The sequence below is a fragment of the Nothobranchius furzeri genome, chromosome 19, assembly GCF_043380555.1.
Source record: "Nothobranchius furzeri strain GRZ-AD chromosome 19, NfurGRZ-RIMD1, whole genome shotgun sequence".
Taxonomy (NCBI): Eukaryota; Metazoa; Chordata; class Actinopteri; order Cyprinodontiformes; family Nothobranchiidae; genus Nothobranchius; species Nothobranchius furzeri.
The window spans coordinates 4,569,615-4,587,382 of NC_091759.1; the positions used below are offsets into that span (position 1 = coordinate 4,569,615).

Consider the following 17,768-nt stretch of genomic DNA (forward strand, 5'->3'; position numbering starts at 1 on the left):
TTTTTGCTCATTTGACCTCGTTCTTTGTCTCCAATAAATGCAATGAAATCCTCCAAATTCCACCAAAAAGTAGACTCAGCTACACGAAGGGATGAAAAAGATTTCATAGTCATCTTTTGTCTTATTATATACAATGTGTAAAATGCTGCTTGTTTGCAATAAGTGTCCTAATAAGATTGAAGCAGGGAGAACGAATTCTGATTCAGACGGTTGTTCAAATTTACACATAAAATGTTTTTAATAGTTTTAAGCCTTACTGAAGACAAGAGATGATCATCAAGACGTTTTTATTTAAAACTCAAGATTATCATGTCCTGGATGACTGAAAATCCAACCAAACATTTTCTTAACAGCAAAGTTTAAAAGTGTGTTTGAAAGAAGATCCGCAACAGTTGATTAAGTGCTGAAATCTGAAGCTTTTGATCCCGTCTTCTGGCTTTTCTGTGCAGATAAGACCTCTTTAATTGCATTTATGCAACAGAATATGCGTTTCATCACTGAAACCAGTTAATACCAAAGCTAGGACAAATCTTCTCTTTGATGTATTTTCTTTTCATCAACAATGATCTAATTTCTGAAAGTTTGCTTTTTAGTTGCTTTTCAGGGCGAGTGGGGCACATCATAAATAAAATAGAAAGCACTTAGTACACCGATATGCTGCAAACTGTCCTTTTTCAGCTGCAGCCTGGACATCTTTAGCCGCCTCCATCTGTTTATATCACAACTTTACATTCAAAGATTGTTTCAACTTTTAAAAAAATCTATTTTGTATTTATTGATATTAAATTTTGTGAGAAAAATGGTGACTTTATTCAATCGGCAAAGTGAGTTATCACTGAAACCTCAAAGAAAACCAAATTTCAGAATCACAAATTTTAAGGCTGAAAAGAAGAATTTTTTAAAGCTCATTAAAGTTTATTATCTTTACAAAATATATTTAAAAACAAAACAAAAACGGTCTTAAAGCTTTTCCACGGAGCCTGGCGTTGATTGTGTTGTGAAGCGGCTTGGGGGGTTGTAGAACCCTAAGGCGCTGCACAAATACAGGTCATTAAGTGACACGATATAAGTCATATTACAGGGGAGATGTTACGATATATTGTGATACTACAATTTGGACAATATTTTTAATTTTTAAGACTGAATAGCGTATTCTACTAAAAATATATTGCAATGTAAAGTTGCAATGCATTGTGGGATGTAGCCCTAGACAAGCAAGCATGTATTTTGCATGCATGGGTCTGAGTCACTTCCCTCGTCTCAAAGTTGCATTTTCATCTCCTGAAGATGTTCAAACAAAAAGGAACTAAGCACTGCTGTTGGGGGAGGTGCTAATCGGACTCTAGTTACCAGATCAAATATCAGAGGGGACATTTTTTAAATCCTTTTTCCAAACAACATGAAACATCTGGAAAGGGAAACGGGCCAAGCTTTTAGGTGGAAGAGCAGATTTTCACATGTGGAGCAGATAAAGGGATGCCCGTATATTTGTTACAAGGGAAAATTCCCAAGTCCGAGAATAACGAGCAGATACTAACAATGCTCTCAGATGTGGAGTTAACCAGGAGGCAGGGGTGTAAACGAAGAAGTCCAGCCAGCGTCTCGGACAAACAGCATAAGTGTAAGAAAAAAGCTTGTGACCAGAGGGAGTATGTAAAAGGTAGTGACACAAATAACCAGAGTAATAAAAAAAAATTCTTGAGTAATGAGTAGCTGTTTGAGCATAAACATTTGAATATGGTGTCTGTTGGGATGTTTTTAATCGACATCCAAACGCTCTGTCCATGTATTTTCAATTGGTAAAGGCGGTTAGCTTGTCAAGCATTAGCACCCAGCAGTGCGTGCACGATGACATCAACTGTAGAATATGTTATTTAATTGGAAAACTACAGCGAGACGCTTCCAAGACACACCCAGCATTATTGCGAGAATTCGTTCATCGGAATTGAAGCGGTAAAGACTACTGCCATCTAGCAGTCAAAATTTGAATTGCACCACATAAAAGACATACAGTAAGCGTCAGCTTGTAAATTATCAATAAAAAAAGATACACGGCTTTTCTAAATCCATCCAGGATCACAACAATTAATATTGTGATATTTCAATGAAGCAATAACAAATGTTCTGCTGATTTATTATCACAGCACCTTAATTAACAGACTTGGTGACTCGGTGGGGATCTATGGAACTGTTCAAGACTGGTTTAGATTGTACCTTTCTAACAGAAGTTACAGTGTCTGTATAAACCAAGTCATGTCAGATTCTACTGATCCGTTCTGTAGAGTACCCCAAGGCTCTGTTTTGGGTCCACTGTTGTTTCTGCTGTACATACACCCTCTTGGGCAGATACTTGATTCTTTTCATAAGGTCTCTTATCACCTTTATGCAGATGATATTCAGCTGTACTGCTCCTTTAAGGATTCTGAGTTCTATAAACTGTCTGAATTCTCCTTCCGGCTCTTGGAGCGTTCAGACGCTTTTTTCCTCCTCTCCTCCCTATCATATCCCAAGGCTCTTTGTCTTTGGGTGTACGGCGCTTCTGCATTTTTTGTGGAAACTGGAAATTATTAAAATGGACCTGGTCAGTTGGTCTCTCAACGCGATTGACAAGATTTTTTCAACAATGAGAACAGGAGAAGGGGCTCCCGGTTGCCCCTTTGAGACAGAGCCAGCTGGGCATATCATGGACTCCTGGAAACAGTGGAACATGATCTGCTTATCTCAACTGTCTGTAGAGGATTCTGAAGACATCTGGATATTCACGGTGTTGGTGTCAGGTTTCGTGCTGTTTGGCCTGAGTGGTTACCTGGCTTACCAGAAAATTAATGAGCTGTCGAGGAATATTGGCTCAATCCCGGAGCTCAGGAATGGATTACACCGCGCTGTGAATGCACAAACTCATATAATTGTCGAGATGAGTCGTAAGCTTAAAACTTTGGCTGAGATTCAGACTCTGGCGCAGAAGGTGGATGTCATCAAGGATGGAGTTGACGGATCAGCACAGACTGGGATAGATTAATTTACGCCATTATTGGATTCAGAGGGTTTGGAGTTCAACAGAACTTTAAGACAGAGAGGAAATAATATCTGTCTGGCCCCAAAACAATTTATTATCCGAATCTGGTGCCCTTGAGCCTGTGAGGCTGAAGTGATTACTCCCCCTCAGAAGAAATGCAGAATGCTGCCATCACCATGGCAACTCTGTCTCCCTATCCCAGCCTGGACGGGACTGCGACCGGTGAAGGCCGTTGAATCGTTTCCAGGAGCCACTGTGCTCTCTAACCCAAATACCTCCGTCCCCTGTCTAAATGGAGGTGACAAGTGCTGCTTATCGCGGCTGCATGCACTGATGTGAGGAGAGTCCCCAACCCTACCTCCCCACCTAGTGGACACTTATGTTGTGTAATGTCTGATGTCTGTTGCATTTCTGTCTGAGGTGTTTTTTGCATAGCAAAGCTGCCCTCCCTGTGGAGGGTAACTCTGAAGTGCCTTTTTTTCCTCCTTCTGACCCAATCCTCATGTAAACTCTCTGTTCTCTACTAAGGTAGCACGACTCGGGTTGCGAATGACCACAGCCACCAATTCTTGTCGTGTCTATGCCTATGTATGTATGTCTGATCTCAGAATTGTATGTACTGAAACTCAAATTTCCCTCTGCGATTAATAAAGTATCGTTGAATTACTAGAGTGTCGATCAGCTATCACCAGCTGGCTAGAAGATAACTTCCTTCAGTTAAACTCTGAAAAGATTGAATGCCTGATCATTGCCCCAGAGAGCACGGTTCCCCTGATTAGTCAACAACTTGGTCATTTATCCTCCGCCATCAAGACAAACTTAAAGAATTTGGTTGTTGTTTTTGACCAATCGATGTCTCTTGAAGGTCACTCAAAAACATGGTCCGAAACTGTTTTTATCATTTAAGGAATATCTCCAAACTGCGAAGGCTGGTGTCAAAACATGAACTTGAAATGGTTCTCCATGCCTTTAACTCCTCCCGTCCCGTCTAGATTACTGTAACACACTCTTCACATGTTTTAACAAAAAAGCCCTTGACCGCCTTCAGTTGGTCCAGAACTCTGCAGCGAGGCTCCTAACTGGAGCACCAGAAGAGCACACATCACTCCTATTCTGGCGTCTCTCCACTGGTTACCCATTAACTTTAGAGTTCATTTTAGAATCCTAATTGTAACTTTCAATGCTCTACATGGTCAAGCTCCTCCCTATGTTACTGACATGTTAAAACCTTATGCTCCAACCCGAGCCCTCAGGTCCACACACCAGAACCTTCTAGAAGTTCCAAAGACCAGATATAAAAGTCGACTGTTGCACCCCGACTCTGGAATGATCTTCCTTTATCCTTACGCAGCATTGAGTTGGACACTTTTAAAAAAACAGCTAAAGACCCTTTTATTTAAAGCTGCTTTTACCCAAATATTTTATTTTCTTACTTGTAACCCAAAATTTTCATCTTTCATCTGTTTATGAAATATTATGATTGTATGACTTTATTTTTCCTGATGTTAATCTAATTCTGCTTTGAGATCATTATGATTTTAATTTTGTTTTGATCTATGTGAAGCACTTTGTAATTATGTCTGAGATAAGTGCTATAGAATAAAATTTACTTACAATATTTTCTTATTTCTCTAATTATAACAACATTACATTAGTAATTAAACATTTATTACAGGTATGGGCAATACAACAAATGAAAAGAAAAATAAACTTTTTTTGAAAAGATGTATTTTTTATTTCAGTTTTTGACAAAATACCCCAAAATTTCAAAGCTCCTACATTTTACAAAAATACGTTCTCTACAAATGACTCCTGTAGTCTGTCCAGCCTTAACAAAACACAGTGTAGTGAAGGATTTCCAGTAGCAGCCTCCTGAACAGTAAACCCACACATCCTCAATGTAACGCTCCACCCATACAACACAAACATATAAATTAATCACAAAGTCTTTAAATTAGCATCAGACAAATATACATAATTGTAGATCATCCACAACAAAGAGGCAGATTAAATTACAAACATAGCCGTTTTTATTTTTTATTTTATTTTTCATGTGCTGGCGACCTAAAGCCTGAATACAATATGTACACTAATAAAAATGTGATTTGGTCCAAACGGGGAGATGCAGTCCATAGAAGGATGGTGGAAAACAGCAGAGCGCTCAACACGAGAAAAGGCAACTGAGTTTCTTCAAGCACAAGTTCATTAGTCAGCATCTATCTTCTCAAGCCAAAGTGCAATTGAGCATATGAAGAAGCACCTGAGGAAAAAAAATGAAAAAAAAAAATTGCTATTTAGTGAAGTTTTTTTAAAGGGACTTTACGGAGTTTTGAATTTTTATGCTCGCGATTGCCCCCTCAGGCCAAAAGCGTAACGGCAGCTTCAATAGTAGGCTCGTGCACAAGGCGCGCATGCTGTACGTGCACACTCCTTAACGAAAATAACAGCTGAGACAGTCCCTTGTGTGTGTGTAGGTGTGTGGCCCGGAGGACAGAGGACAGGAGAACGCACAGCTAATTAATTAAATAATTTGGTTCTGTACCTTTCTCTTCAGCACAGCCGGCAAAGGTTTAAGATGGGTCAGTCATGCAGCTCAGATCATTCCCTTCCCTTGCTTGAAAAATTGTTCCAAAATGAAAGTTGAACCCACATCTTTTTTATCTGTGAATTCAATGCCGTTCGGCGAGTCTCAAATAAAAATGTGGGCATCTTACTGTAAAAAACAAACAAACCCATTAATGCAAAAAAGAAACTCTAAATAAACTATGTTCACATCCAGAATCGAACGCAGGTCTTCAGCACGAAACTCTGACGTCTTACTAGGCGAGCTAAAGCGCCAGAGACGTCCTTTGTATCTGTAACATTTATATCCTTGATGACAGCTGAAACAACGTTCAAAGAACGGTTCGGAGGGCTATGCCTGAGCGTGAACGCTCATGAAGCAGCCTGCTCGACCCGAGCATCTCTCTTTTTCTGTGATTTTACAGAAAAACAGGCAATCTCAGTAAAAATGCCAGGGCTCATTCTACAGGACCAGGGCATTGCAGGAGAATGTATGAAGAAGACATTTATTATTTCTACACATGTTTTGGTTGTCAAACTTCCATAATGCCCCTTAAAGGTGCATGAAGAAAGAATGACATCCTGTGGTCAAATTTGGGTATTGCAGTCCATGTGTCAAAACAAACAAGTCCGCTCAAATACTGTAAAACCAAAATGACTTATTAAAAAATGGGATATGAAAATGTGGCCATACTGCCTAGCCCTAAGTTTTAGTAATTAACAAAATATTATTAGTACAGATTATTTTTCTCAAATTTACCGTTAGCCTCATTTGCTCAACGTTAGCCTCTAGCCTACTTTACCCAATATTAGAATAAACAAAAATGATGCCGTGGCTTCTGAAGGGTACAAGAGCCTTTCCTTTTTTACTTTTCTGTCCACTGCACTTTGTTGGCTGCTGTTGAATTAGAAATGATGGCTCAGTGTTTTTGTTTTTGACTTGGCAACCTTGCAAGCTCACATAAGATTGGCCCTGGAACCAGGAAGTAGAGAGGCAGGGCAGCCTGTAAACAAAGACCATGCCCCTCTTTTGCCTTTTAAAAAGGAGAAAAATTGACAACCTCCAGCCAGCTGAGAAGGATATCTGTTTCAATGTAACCCTGAGACATTGTTTTGGAATGATTTCACTGTAAAAAAGGTATATATATATATATATTTTTTGCTAATCTAAAAGATACAACTTTATTTGAATGATCTTTCTAGAGTTACCTGATGTGACACTTCCCAGCCTCCTCTGCAGAGCCTCCAGTCTGGAGATGTAGTCGGTGAGTGCTCGGTCGGGGTCGTAGCTCTGCAGGTGGGAACAGGTAAGAGGTCCGTGGTCTGCAACCATGTGGTACCTGGGCAAAGATTCAAACTCCTGTCATTACAAAACTTTACTTAACATTTTAAACTTGCCGAGTTTAATCAAAGTCAGCAAAAAAACTAAATGTGAAAAAACTTTTTGATCAATATGGAAATTTTAAGTTTTGTCAAAAAAAAAAAGTTTCTTCATTAAACCCCTTGTTTTTAATTATATATTTAATGTCCCAGAGAAGGGATTTGGGTTCGTGATTTAAATAAACAATTTAAGTGATTATTTTAGATGAAAAATTTTGGGGAGAGAAAAGTTCCAGTAAAAAAATTTTTACCAACAAGGTGTTGTGCTAGAAGGTGAAAAGACAAAAAAATAAAAAAATAAAACTTCTCTGAACATTTAAATAAACATCAGTAAATCGTTTACATTTCTTGATCTCGGTTTTGAAACTATAAAAAAACAAACAAAGAATCACATTTACCCATCAAAAATAGGATATACCTAGATAGAAATACAAAGATTGAACCGCTTTCCAAAATGAAATGCTATTAGATCTATAGTGTGAGAAAACTGGGCGTATAAAGGAATTACAAATGTTCTGCTGATTTGAAACATCTCACTCCAGGGGATCAGCTGCTAAAGAACTCTTTTTATGATTTTTTTTTTTTAAAATATATAAAATTTTCTTTTTACTTCTGCTGCCCCAACAAATGGTGGCAGCAGTGGGATTCCCACTGAGCCGTAACATTTATGTTTGGCTTCTGCATGTAAGAATGAAGCAGTATGCCGTGATTTGGGTTTCACCTGTGGGGTGTGGAGGAGACACCCGATCGTGGTGATTCACGTCCACTCCTCCCCCTGCTGCTGGAGACGCCTCCTCCTCCACCACCGCTGCCACCTCCTGTCTCTCTAAACATCTCCACGCTGCTCGGGCGAAGATATGGTGAGTCCCTCACCTCCAGGCCTGAAGGAGATCAAAACCAAAAAAGCATTACTTTAAAGAAACGGCTCAAAGACACACGACCTTCAGTGTTTCCAGCTCTCTCTCTGACCTGCTCCATTCTTGTTGACGCTGCAGGAAGCAGTGGAGCTTATCCCCGTCGCCTTGTGCCATCGCTTCACGAGGAAACGCATTCTGCACGAACAGATCAAAACCAGGTCAGTTCTGTTAATTCCTCTTCAAGTCCTACACGTTAAGACTCAAGCAGGTCACCTGGAGAGGGCGATGGAGACCCGGACGGCAGAGCGGAAGCGCATGAGTCCCCGGCGACGCTGGTTGTAGGACTCCAGGCTGGAGAGCGAAGGCCGGCCGCCCATCCTGGACAGAAGCAGCAGCGTTGCTTCCTCACACTCCTGGAAACCGCCCAGCAGTAGCAGCAGATACTTCTTCTGGTAGACCAGTGCTTTCCGGAAGCTCTCTGACCTCAGGTACTTCCCGTACATCCTCTGGAGACGTCAAGCATCGGTCATAAACATGTTTACTGAATCAGAGTAACTCGTCGGTTGCCTTTTTGCTGACCTTTAGTGCAGAATTGTCAGCCTCGGGCCCGGTTATCTCTCGCAGCGTCTCGGACCTGATTTCTGCCCCGAGTCGGGCCACCTGGGACTGGGCCAGGTGTAACGCTTTCTCCAGACGGAGCTTTTCCCGGGTCCAGGCTTCCCGTTCCTGAGAGAGTATCAGATCAGATGCAGAGTCCGTCTTTGACCCTCCTCTCCTGAAGAACTGCAGATGGAAATAAACGAAACGTTTGTTTCCTCTTTGAGTTCCTGAACACTCCTGCACGTCTTCAGTGTGTTCCTGTGACTCACGCCGTCGCCCGATCCCAGCCCGGCCTTCCGATAGTGTCGAAGCTCTTCTTCCAAGTGCAGCGTGTGGTTCCTCAGATCGTTCTTCTCCTCTGTCAGGCGGCTGACGAACCCCGTCAGCTCGGCATTCTGCCTCAGCAGCCGCTCCGTCAGGGTGTTGGAGGAGCCTCCTGCCAGCAGACACGCGCTCTGAGAGCAACAGATGAGCAGCGACAACCAAAACCAGCAGATGTTTAGAAAACACTGAGATGAGCAGAGGATCGCTGCTTCTTTAATCTCCACTGAAATTTGGTTTGTGATCTGAATTATTTACAATATACACATGAATAAAATCTAAAATTAAACAGCACTCACCTCTGGGACAGAGGGTAAGCCCGGGGATTGCAGTAGCATAGTGATGACCTCATCAACACTGGACTGCATCCATGTCAACTCCGCGCTGTCGACTTCTGCAGTCGGACTGTAAAAGACACGTTCTTAAGGAGGCTGCTGCTCTAAATGCACAAAAACTAGGAAAAATCTCAAAGGTTTTTTAGATCGGGGCTCCATCGATTACCTGCCAGTCGCCTTGCTGGCCATGCTGCAGACCTTTGAGGAGATCAGGTGGAGTTTCTCCACAATCCTGTCGGCTGTGCGCCAAGGACCGTGGTGAGGCCCGCCCGTGAGGCTGGTCGGTGAGATGTTCATGTGAGGAGGTGCCGAGGCTGACTGAGCGCTCCCACTCTTCTGCTGGAGAACCCAGTCTTTGGTCCGGTCGGTGGACTTGCTGCTCCAACTGCTCTGCTGTGGAGCTCCACTCTCCTGCCACTCTAACAGCTTCAACCTCTCCTCTAATCGCTCCTTCTCCTCCTCCAGACTGGACCTCCTCTCCACTTCTCTCTCCAGCTGCTGCAACACCTCAGACACTCGTGCTTTCAGCGTCTCCAACTGAACCCGAGCCTCCAGAAGCTCCTCGTGGTCTCGTCTGGACCTCTGATTTGTCAACATCAGCTCCTCCTCTTTTCGAACCAACTCAAGACGCTGTGCCTCCACCTTACAGAGGAGGTCCACCACCTGAAAATGCAAAAAATTGTTAAGAAAAAACCTAAAAGTTTTAATTAAAATTATAAAACAAACCTGACTGTTCATCTGAGATATTCTACCTGTGCATGCTTGCCATCCAGCTCCTTCTGCAGTCTTTCCAGCAGACTCTCCTCTTCGCGGGAGGGGCCACTGTCAGGGGAGACAACTCTCCGCAGCTCTCGCTCTCTCCCCAGAGCAGAGCTCACCTCTGCAGCTTTAGCTCGCTCCGTTTCCAGCTGCACCTGGAGCTCCTGCAGACGACTCTGCAGGCTGAGGCGATCCTGCTCGGCCTTCTGGGAGAGCTCAGAGGAGGCGTGTCTCTCCTGCTCCAGGGTTTGGGTCAGCTGGGTCACAAGAGCCTTCTGCTCCTCCACCGTCAGCTGCAGGTCCTTTAGGGGAAAAAATTAAGACATATTTATTCATTTGACGCTTATTAACAGTAGACCCAAAACAAAAGGTCTGCAGCTTTACCTCCAGCTCCTCTCGTTGGTTCTCCTCACTCTTCCCAGATTGACACCTCTCCTTCTCCACCGCCCACTGAAGTTCTCTGCTTCTCTTCCTCTCTTCCATCAGCTGGTCGTTCAGCGCATCGACCTCTGCAGCCTTCTGTGTCACCTCCACCCTACAGGGATCATTTAACGACACACCGGCTTTTATTCCAGCTGCTTCTGAGCTACAGCTGATGACATCACCAGACACAGCTGCCTCACCTGAGCGTGTCCAGCTCTTTCAGGTGTTTGTGTTGGGCCTTGAGCGTCGTCTCCAGCTCCCATTTAGTCTGAGACAGTTCCACCTTCAGCTCGTCTACGAGCAACTGGATGGCCTCTGCCGCTCCATCAGCTCCTCCTCCCTCCCTCTGCTCCTTTGTGCTACATTCACCAGTCAAAGGCAGGCCAGGTTGTGTCCCTAAAGGACAAAAACAACAAAATAATTAATAATCTTCAGAAATGTTGGATGCTTGAATATGTAAGTTATGTGAAGAAACACGATTTAAAGCAGATTAACCTTGATGAAGATGTTCTAGTTGAGCTCGGAGTTGATGGACCTCAGAGACGAGACTTGACCTTTCTGCGATGTGGAGTGAACCCATGGCCTCTCTGTGCTGGGCGTCCTGCAGCAGGAACACAACATGTCAGCGCGGCTCTGCTTTTTCAGCGTTTATTCTGGTTTTGAATTAGTAAAGCCAGTCGTTTGGAGACAGGTGTTAACTAAGAGGACGAGGTTGCTGGTCACCTGTTCAGCCAGTCTACGCTCCAGCTGATTGAGGTGAACGACGGCGTCACTGGTGTCCAGCAGGTCCAGCTGGCTGTAGAGAGCACGCTTCAGCACGCTCCTCTCTGCCACAAAAACACGCCGAACGGCATCCAGGAGCTCGGCGCGCCAGTCTGTGCCGCCTGATGTCTGCGACAAAGTCACAGACACAAACAGATATAGGAAAAAAAAAGTTTCATTGTGTTTTTTTCTCATTTAAATAAAAGAAATGAAGCCAGAGGATTGTTGACACGCTAGCTTATGGTAGCGTGAAATTTCCTTGAACCACTTATTTGTTTTGTTCCACAGAGCTGACATATTTTTTTGCAACAAAACGATTTCGAAATAACTTTTCCTCAATAGAAATATGAGAGTGGGTTGATAGGAAGTGATCTGGAGCCCAATGTTAGCAGCGGAACACGCTAACGGCTAATGTTTGTGTCGCTAGTCTTATTGCAGGGAAGAACACGGCTGGAAAAACTAGAAAGAAACCCGATGAAGCAACAGCGACTTAACAATCCCAAACAACAGCGAGTGCTAAGCTGTTCCAGAAAGCTACGCTTTGAAAATAAACAATCCTAAGGTCCAACCCCCTTTCTCCATGCTCCCCCTCTAAGCCACGCCTCCAAAATACAGGAATGCACAAAGCTTATTCCCAAGGGTTCAGCTTTACGTTTTTGACCTTTTCAGACATAAATCCTAACACACCTACGTAATCGTATAACAATTTGGCATGTTAGCTAACATAATGAGGTGTTCTTATAATGAAAAACAAGGCCGTTTTTAGCTTTCTTGGCTTATTCTCTACAAAATCACAGCAGCTCATTGCCGCCGACTAATGGGCAATCCCCACAAACAGCAGGCCAATCAGATGGACGAATCAGGATCCAACTGTTAGGGATGGAATATTCAAGATGATTAAATGAGGGGTTTTTCCAGGAATGTAGGCTTCAAAGACGATTCTTCAGACAAAACATCTAACTTATTGATTGCCATCTGTACGTGAACCTTTAACAGCATGACAGTTTGAAAATGATCAAACACAAACAAGGATCAAAATGAAAAAAATAAGACCAGCACATATTCAAAGAAAAACTCCAGAGCATCTGGAGAAAGTCCTGCTCACGGTTCCTCTGGCAGCGTTTAGCGCTGAAGCTTCCTGTACCTGCATCTGCGTGATGAGGCCTTTCAGAGATTCCACCGTCGCCAGCAGGGCGTCTCTCTCCTTCACCCAGCCTTCCACGCTGAACTGGTTCCCCTCGGAGATGGGGAGCTCGGACAGAGAAAGGACCTGCATGCCCTCCTGGTGCACCTCACGGAGCAACATCTGGAGTAGTGGGGTTACAGTCACTGATCGTTTTCTACATAATAAAAAACAGGATGCTTTAGGGAACCGGCAGGAGGTTTTAACCGGGCTTTACCTTTATCCTATCGGGAAGCGGATCGTCTGCATCTCTCCTGGCGCCTTCTGGAGTCGTCCTGAACTCCTGCTGTAAGCTCGGGACGTCGCATCCTGTCCTCTGGCTGTAGTCTGAGCTGCTGTCTGCACGGGAACAAAAACAGATTTAAATATTTATTGGTTGTCTTTTTTAAGAGTTTTGTGGAATAGAGGCGCTGCTTCCTACCACTGGTGTATCCATCCTTAAACTGGGATGCTGGACGGTCGTGTCTTGAAGGAGGAGCCTGAAGAATGACAGGAAGTTAAATAATTTAAAGGCTAAACACTACAAACACAACATGTTTCTGCTCGTTTCCTGGACTCACCTCTGTCGGGCAGAGTTTTTCTAGGACAGCTTTCAGGGTTTTATTTTCATCCTCCAGCGTTTGGTTGTCTCTGCGCAGGTTCTCGCTCTCTGAAATCTGCCGAGCCTCCATGTCGAGGATTTCCGCTGCGTGGAGCTCTCGCATTTGAGCGATCTTCTCCTGAAACTTCCCAATCACCTCCTCTATCTCTTCTTTGGTGGTGGGCTTGCTTTCAGGACTGAGATTGGACGTTTGGAGCGGCTCGGTCTGCATGAACGAGTCTGTGGCAGACGCACGTCGCTGATCCGAGGCGCTGCTCACACGGCTGGAAGAGGTTTTCCGGGAGAGTGGTGACTTTTCTTTGGAAGTGCTTCCCTTAGCGGCCGTCTGTTTTCCTCCTTTCCTCTTGGGCTGGGAGGTGGAAGAGGCTGAGGAAAGCGGCTGAGGAGATGGAAATGGGGAGAGAGAAGGTGAGGGAGATGGAGGAACAGATTCAGGTGGCTTCACTGATGCTTTCTGAATTTCTTGCAGCTCCTCGTTTAGCTTTGAAATGGACAGTTCCCGGTTATGTAAGTCCTGAAGAAGTTTTTCATTCTGCTGCTTGTAGTTGTTGAGTTCTTCTTTGGTGGTGTCCATGATGCTCCTCACCTCTAGGAGCTGCTCTTCAAGGTTAAAAATCGAGCTTTCGCGGGCAAGAAGGTTCTCCTGAAGTTGCTCATTTTGCTGCTTGTACTCATTAAGCTCTTCTTTGGTGGTGTCCACACTGTTCCTCATCTCCTGGAGCTCCTCCTCAACTTTTAAAATCAAACCATCTCGAGCTCGGAGATCTTCCTGGAGTTTCTTATTCTCCTCCCGGTAGCTGCTGACTTCTTCTTTGGTGGAAACTGCCTCCTGTTTGACCTTCTCGAGCTCCTGGAGGAGCTCTGTCCTGTCGGCTCCATCTTCTGCAGCTTTTACCTTGAAAACGATTTACATGAGAATTTTTACATCAAATGTAAAAAAATATATAAATAAATAAATCAGATTTCACTTAATATATTTCAAATAAAACACAATCCATCTTGATTTGTCCATGAAAACACTAAATCCCTCTCACGTGAAGCAATCTCAGCAGTTTTATTGTTGACAGGATCAGTATCTTTCAGAATGAGCAGTTTCAGGGCTTTGTCACTTTAAAGAGCAAGTCACCCCCAAATCAACTATTTTTTTCTGATAAACTATATAAATGTGTGTCTAATCGTGCAGCAAACACGTGTAGTCAATAGTTTTGCACTTTAGTGCATTTTAGTTAAAATTTAAATTTTCTGCCTGAAACTGGCAGTGGTGTGCCGTTGTCAGGTAAAAACTCTGCACTGCATTTGAATTTAAATCTGCCACCGCTATTGGCTAAGAGGTATGCTATGATGTAAACTGGTACATTATGATGTCACAATGTCGTGAGTGTGTGTATTTGTTAGCGGCTCCACCCTCTCGGTCTGCTAGGCAACAGCATTTGTTGCATTTTTCAAACATGAAGTGGGAGTGAAGTACGCTTCTTGTAAGGGGCGACTTGCTCTTTAAGAAAACAAGCTGAAGCTGGCTCCGCCCACCTACCCCCGATTGGCTGCTGCAAGCTGAGAAGCTCTGATAGCTGCCAGGGGCTCAGAGTAGAGCTGCTGCCCCTTTAGCAGCTGTCTTTTGCACGTGACAGCTGGCTCTTTTCTACTCCAGTAGTCCCGTTTGTGATGTCACAAAAAGGACCTTTTTTAAAACGGCTTGTTTTAGGCACATAACTCCTAAAATCAAACATTAACAGAAAATGCATGGATGGATTTTTTCAGGTTTAGTGTTTCTAGAGGAAGTAGAGACCCATGGCAGTAAAAAAAGTGAGTTGTGTGTAATATGTGCCCTTTGAAAACATTTAACTTACTTGGAAAATTTCTCCTTTAAGGTGGGCGATGGTCATTTCACGCTCCTACAGAAAAAGTGTGTGCAGTTTAGCAGACGTTTATTCAAATATTATCTTTTTCATTTAATTTACACAAAAAGTTTAACACATTGGAGGTTTTTACTGAGGTGTGAAACTTTCACACACATTTCTGAGCTCTTTTTAGAAGAATATCGTTACTTTAAGTCATTTTCGCTGAAAAAAAAAATGTAAAAAACGCCTCACAAAGAAATCATTACAACACGATTAAAAGAAAGAAATTTGAAAATATTTAAAAACTAATAAAAAATGTTTAGGCAAAAGTGAAATCAGCTGCTTCTTTCCATATTTAACATATAATCAACATTTTTGATCTAATCAAATTCTTTAAATTATAAGAATAACTTAAGAAAATGATAATAACAGTGGTTTATATTTGCTCAGAAACAGGAAGTGCCCCCGGCGCTGTACCTGCAGCAGCTCCTGCAGCTTCTCTAAACTCTCTTTGCAGCTGCTCAGCTCCTCTTTGGTCGAAGCCGTCTCTTTCTGAGCCTCCATCAGTTTTCCTTCAAGCTCAGACGTCGTTGCCTCTTCCGCCTGCAGCACCAAGATCAAACAAAAACAAACAAACAAACAAAAAAAGACCAAGAGACTCCTCACTTCATATTTGGAAAGCTTAGCATTGATAAAATGATAAATGTAAAGAAGTTAATGGGCATGCTCACCATATGAAGTTGAAGTTTCTCCATTGCTCTCGTTTTTTCCTGAAATCAAAAGATTTATTTTGATCAAACACGAGAATACTCGTTTTGCACAGATGTTTTTTTAACAACACGCACTTGAAGCTCCTGCTCGAGTCTGCTGCAGCTCTCCTTAGAAGTTTTCAGCTGCTGTTTGGTGGCGGCGGTCTCATCTTTGACCTCCTGTAACTCCTGAAGAAGCTGCGACACGGGCGGCTGCTCAGAGGAGGAGATCTGATAGAGAAGAGTGAAGTCATCAGACTGGACTGAGACTTTATCACACTGAACACAAAAGGGCAGAGGCTCCTAGTTAAACGTTAAGCTGATAAAGCCCAGGTCTAGTTAAAAAAAGGGAACTAAAAGGCTCAAACTGCAAATGAACAACGGTCTGAAAGGTGAAATTCTCACCTCCACAGATGAAGAGGCTCTTCGGTGCGGCCCGGCCTTCATCTGACTAAGGAGATCCACGAGCACAGCCAGCCTCCTCTCGTAATCCAGTACCTCCTCCTCAGAGCTGGACAGCAGCTGCTGCTGGAGCTCCTGGTCTTTCTGCATCTCCATGAGTCCAACCTCCAGATCTCGAAGCTTCTGCGTCAGATGGACCACCTTCCCCGTTGGTGATGGCTTAGCTCGGCCTATTCCACTAAAATCTATCTGTGGGATGCCAAAGTCACCAAAACTAGAGACTAGAGGGGCGGGGAGTCTCTGCAGCTCCTGCTTGGATGCCTCGGACTCCTGCTGCTGCTGCTGAAAAGCCTCCAGCGTAGCCTGGCTGACCAGCACAGCAGCCACTTTCTCCCTCAGGTTTTCCTCCAGATCAGAGACTCTCTGTTGGAGATCGTCTGCGTAGCTTTGATTTTCCTCCACAAGGAGTCGACAACGCTTTACCTCAGAGTCCTTCTCCTTCACCAACTCCTCTAGCTCCTGGATCCGGAGGTCTAACTCCTCCACTCTGGACGCAGCGCTCTGCTCTAAAGCTTGGACTTCGGCCTGCAACACCACCAGACCTGCAGTTTTCTCTCTGAGAGCTTCTTCGAGCTCGCTCTCTGAGCCGTCCACGTTTTCCGTTTCGGCCAAGGCCTCTGCACTCTGTTTCAAACGAAAGTACGTCTCCAGCAGCTTCCCATGTTCCGATCTCAGTGCCTCCAGCTCTCCGCTGGCTTGGTCCATCTTTTGCTTCATCTCGGAGAACTCCTCTCTGGTCGGCCCCCACGTGCTGCCTTCAGCATCCTCCTCTTCCTCTGCAGTCGGTTTCTGCTCAATGTTGGCAAGTTCCTGTTGAAGTTTCTCAATGACTTCATTCAGCTGATCAAGCTCTTCTTCTTTACTTCTCTTTACGCGATCCTGTTCACTCCGCAGGCACTCCACCTGAGACTCCAAGTCTTTAATTAGCTCCTCCCTCTCATCATTTTCCTAAAAAAAACATCAACAAGGTAACTGTTGTGCCATAAAAATGCAAGATTTGGCGAAACCAAGAACACCACGCTGCAAATAAACATCAGAGTCTCTTTTGTGTTTAAATAGAGTCGAAATTTGTTAAAAGTTTTTACACAAAATGGACTCTGAGGTTTAATAAGCCACCTCACATGAGCAAACGACCACCAAAAGACTAAAAATTATGCTTTTGATCTACTTACCAAGACAAAACACGAGAACAAATACCCAACAGCAAACAAATGGAGCTAAATAAAGTCAAACGGAACCCAAAGGACACACACAGCAGCCGCGCCACACAGCTATGCGTATGCAAAATAGCCTTTAGATCTATTTTGCATGCGCACGTTGCGTTACCTTGTTGTCAGATGCTGTTTCCATGTGCTGAAGCTTAGTGATCTGTTCATTAAGAAGAGCTATTTCCCTGTCCTTCTCCTCCATCACCTTCAAAAGTCAGAGATTATAATATAATGGCTATTCATTAAAAAAACATTATGCTGTCATCCACTCAGAATCTGCCTCTTGGACAGAAAATACACATTCAGACACGTCTCTGGAGCAGTGGGGAGTTTAGTGGAGCTAACCTGATGCTAGATGCAAAAGAAAAGTAACATTTTTTTTATAAACAATTCGATTTGAAACCCGTAAAAGTGAATTTTGGTTAATTAACTGAAGAATTGTGAAAAAAATATCTTATTGTTTTAAATGCGTCATGGGAAAAATCCGCAGGCTGTGTTTACCTGGAGCATGCCGTCCCGTGTTTCCAGGAATTGCTGCTGGCTGCTTATCTCCTTCCTCTGGATCTCCAGCTGCATGTGAAGCTGCTGCACCTCCTCACTCTTGTTCTCCAGCTCCTCCCTGAACTGCTCCAGCTGCTCCTCCAGGTTGCAGATCTGGCACAAAAAAAAAAAAACACAATAGAAAAAGATCAAGAGACTCCTCACGATACAA

General features: G+C 43.6%; 1 protein-coding gene across 7 annotated transcripts in view; it reads right to left on the reverse strand.

Annotated features, from left to right (window-relative positions):
• Positions 1–5,045: 5,045 nt before the first annotated feature.
• akap9 (A kinase (PRKA) anchor protein 9) overlaps positions 5,046–17,768 on the reverse strand; it is a 74,434-nt gene continuing 61,711 nt past the window's right edge. For 5 of the 7 annotated variants that reach the window (XM_015973622.3, XM_015973620.3, XM_054745138.2 and 2 more), the window contains 25 exons: positions 17,558–17,710; positions 17,175–17,261; positions 15,792–16,796; positions 15,483–15,617; positions 15,369–15,407; positions 15,115–15,240; positions 14,647–14,691; positions 12,759–13,694; positions 12,620–12,677; positions 12,416–12,537; positions 12,160–12,321; positions 10,977–11,144; positions 10,749–10,854; positions 10,454–10,649; positions 10,215–10,365; positions 9,824–10,132; positions 9,238–9,734; positions 9,036–9,141; positions 8,685–8,870; positions 8,395–8,598; positions 8,089–8,321; positions 7,928–8,010; positions 7,680–7,839; positions 6,788–6,918; positions 5,046–5,276 (listed from right to left, as the gene is read on the reverse strand). In XM_015973622.3, coding sequence (XP_015829108.3) covers positions 5,233–5,276; positions 6,788–6,918; positions 7,680–7,839; positions 7,928–8,010; positions 8,089–8,321; positions 8,395–8,598; positions 8,685–8,870; positions 9,036–9,141; positions 9,238–9,734; positions 9,824–10,132; positions 10,215–10,365; positions 10,454–10,649; positions 10,749–10,854; positions 10,977–11,144; positions 12,160–12,321; positions 12,416–12,537; positions 12,620–12,677; positions 12,759–13,694; positions 14,647–14,691; positions 15,115–15,240; positions 15,369–15,407; positions 15,483–15,617; positions 15,792–16,796; positions 17,175–17,261; positions 17,558–17,710 — 5,442 coding nt within the window. In that variant the 3' untranslated portion in view covers positions 5,046–5,232. Of the gene's footprint in view, positions 5,277–5,558; positions 5,730–6,787; positions 6,919–7,679; positions 7,840–7,927; positions 8,011–8,088; positions 8,322–8,394; positions 8,599–8,684; positions 8,871–9,035; positions 9,142–9,237; positions 9,735–9,823; positions 10,133–10,214; positions 10,366–10,453; positions 10,650–10,748; positions 10,855–10,976; positions 11,145–12,159; positions 12,322–12,415; positions 12,538–12,619; positions 12,678–12,758; positions 13,695–14,646; positions 14,692–15,114; positions 15,241–15,368; positions 15,408–15,482; positions 15,618–15,791; positions 16,797–17,174; positions 17,262–17,557; positions 17,711–17,768 lie in introns of those variants that run through there. The other 2 variants (XM_054745137.2, XM_015973623.3) reach the window with 2 other exon arrangements.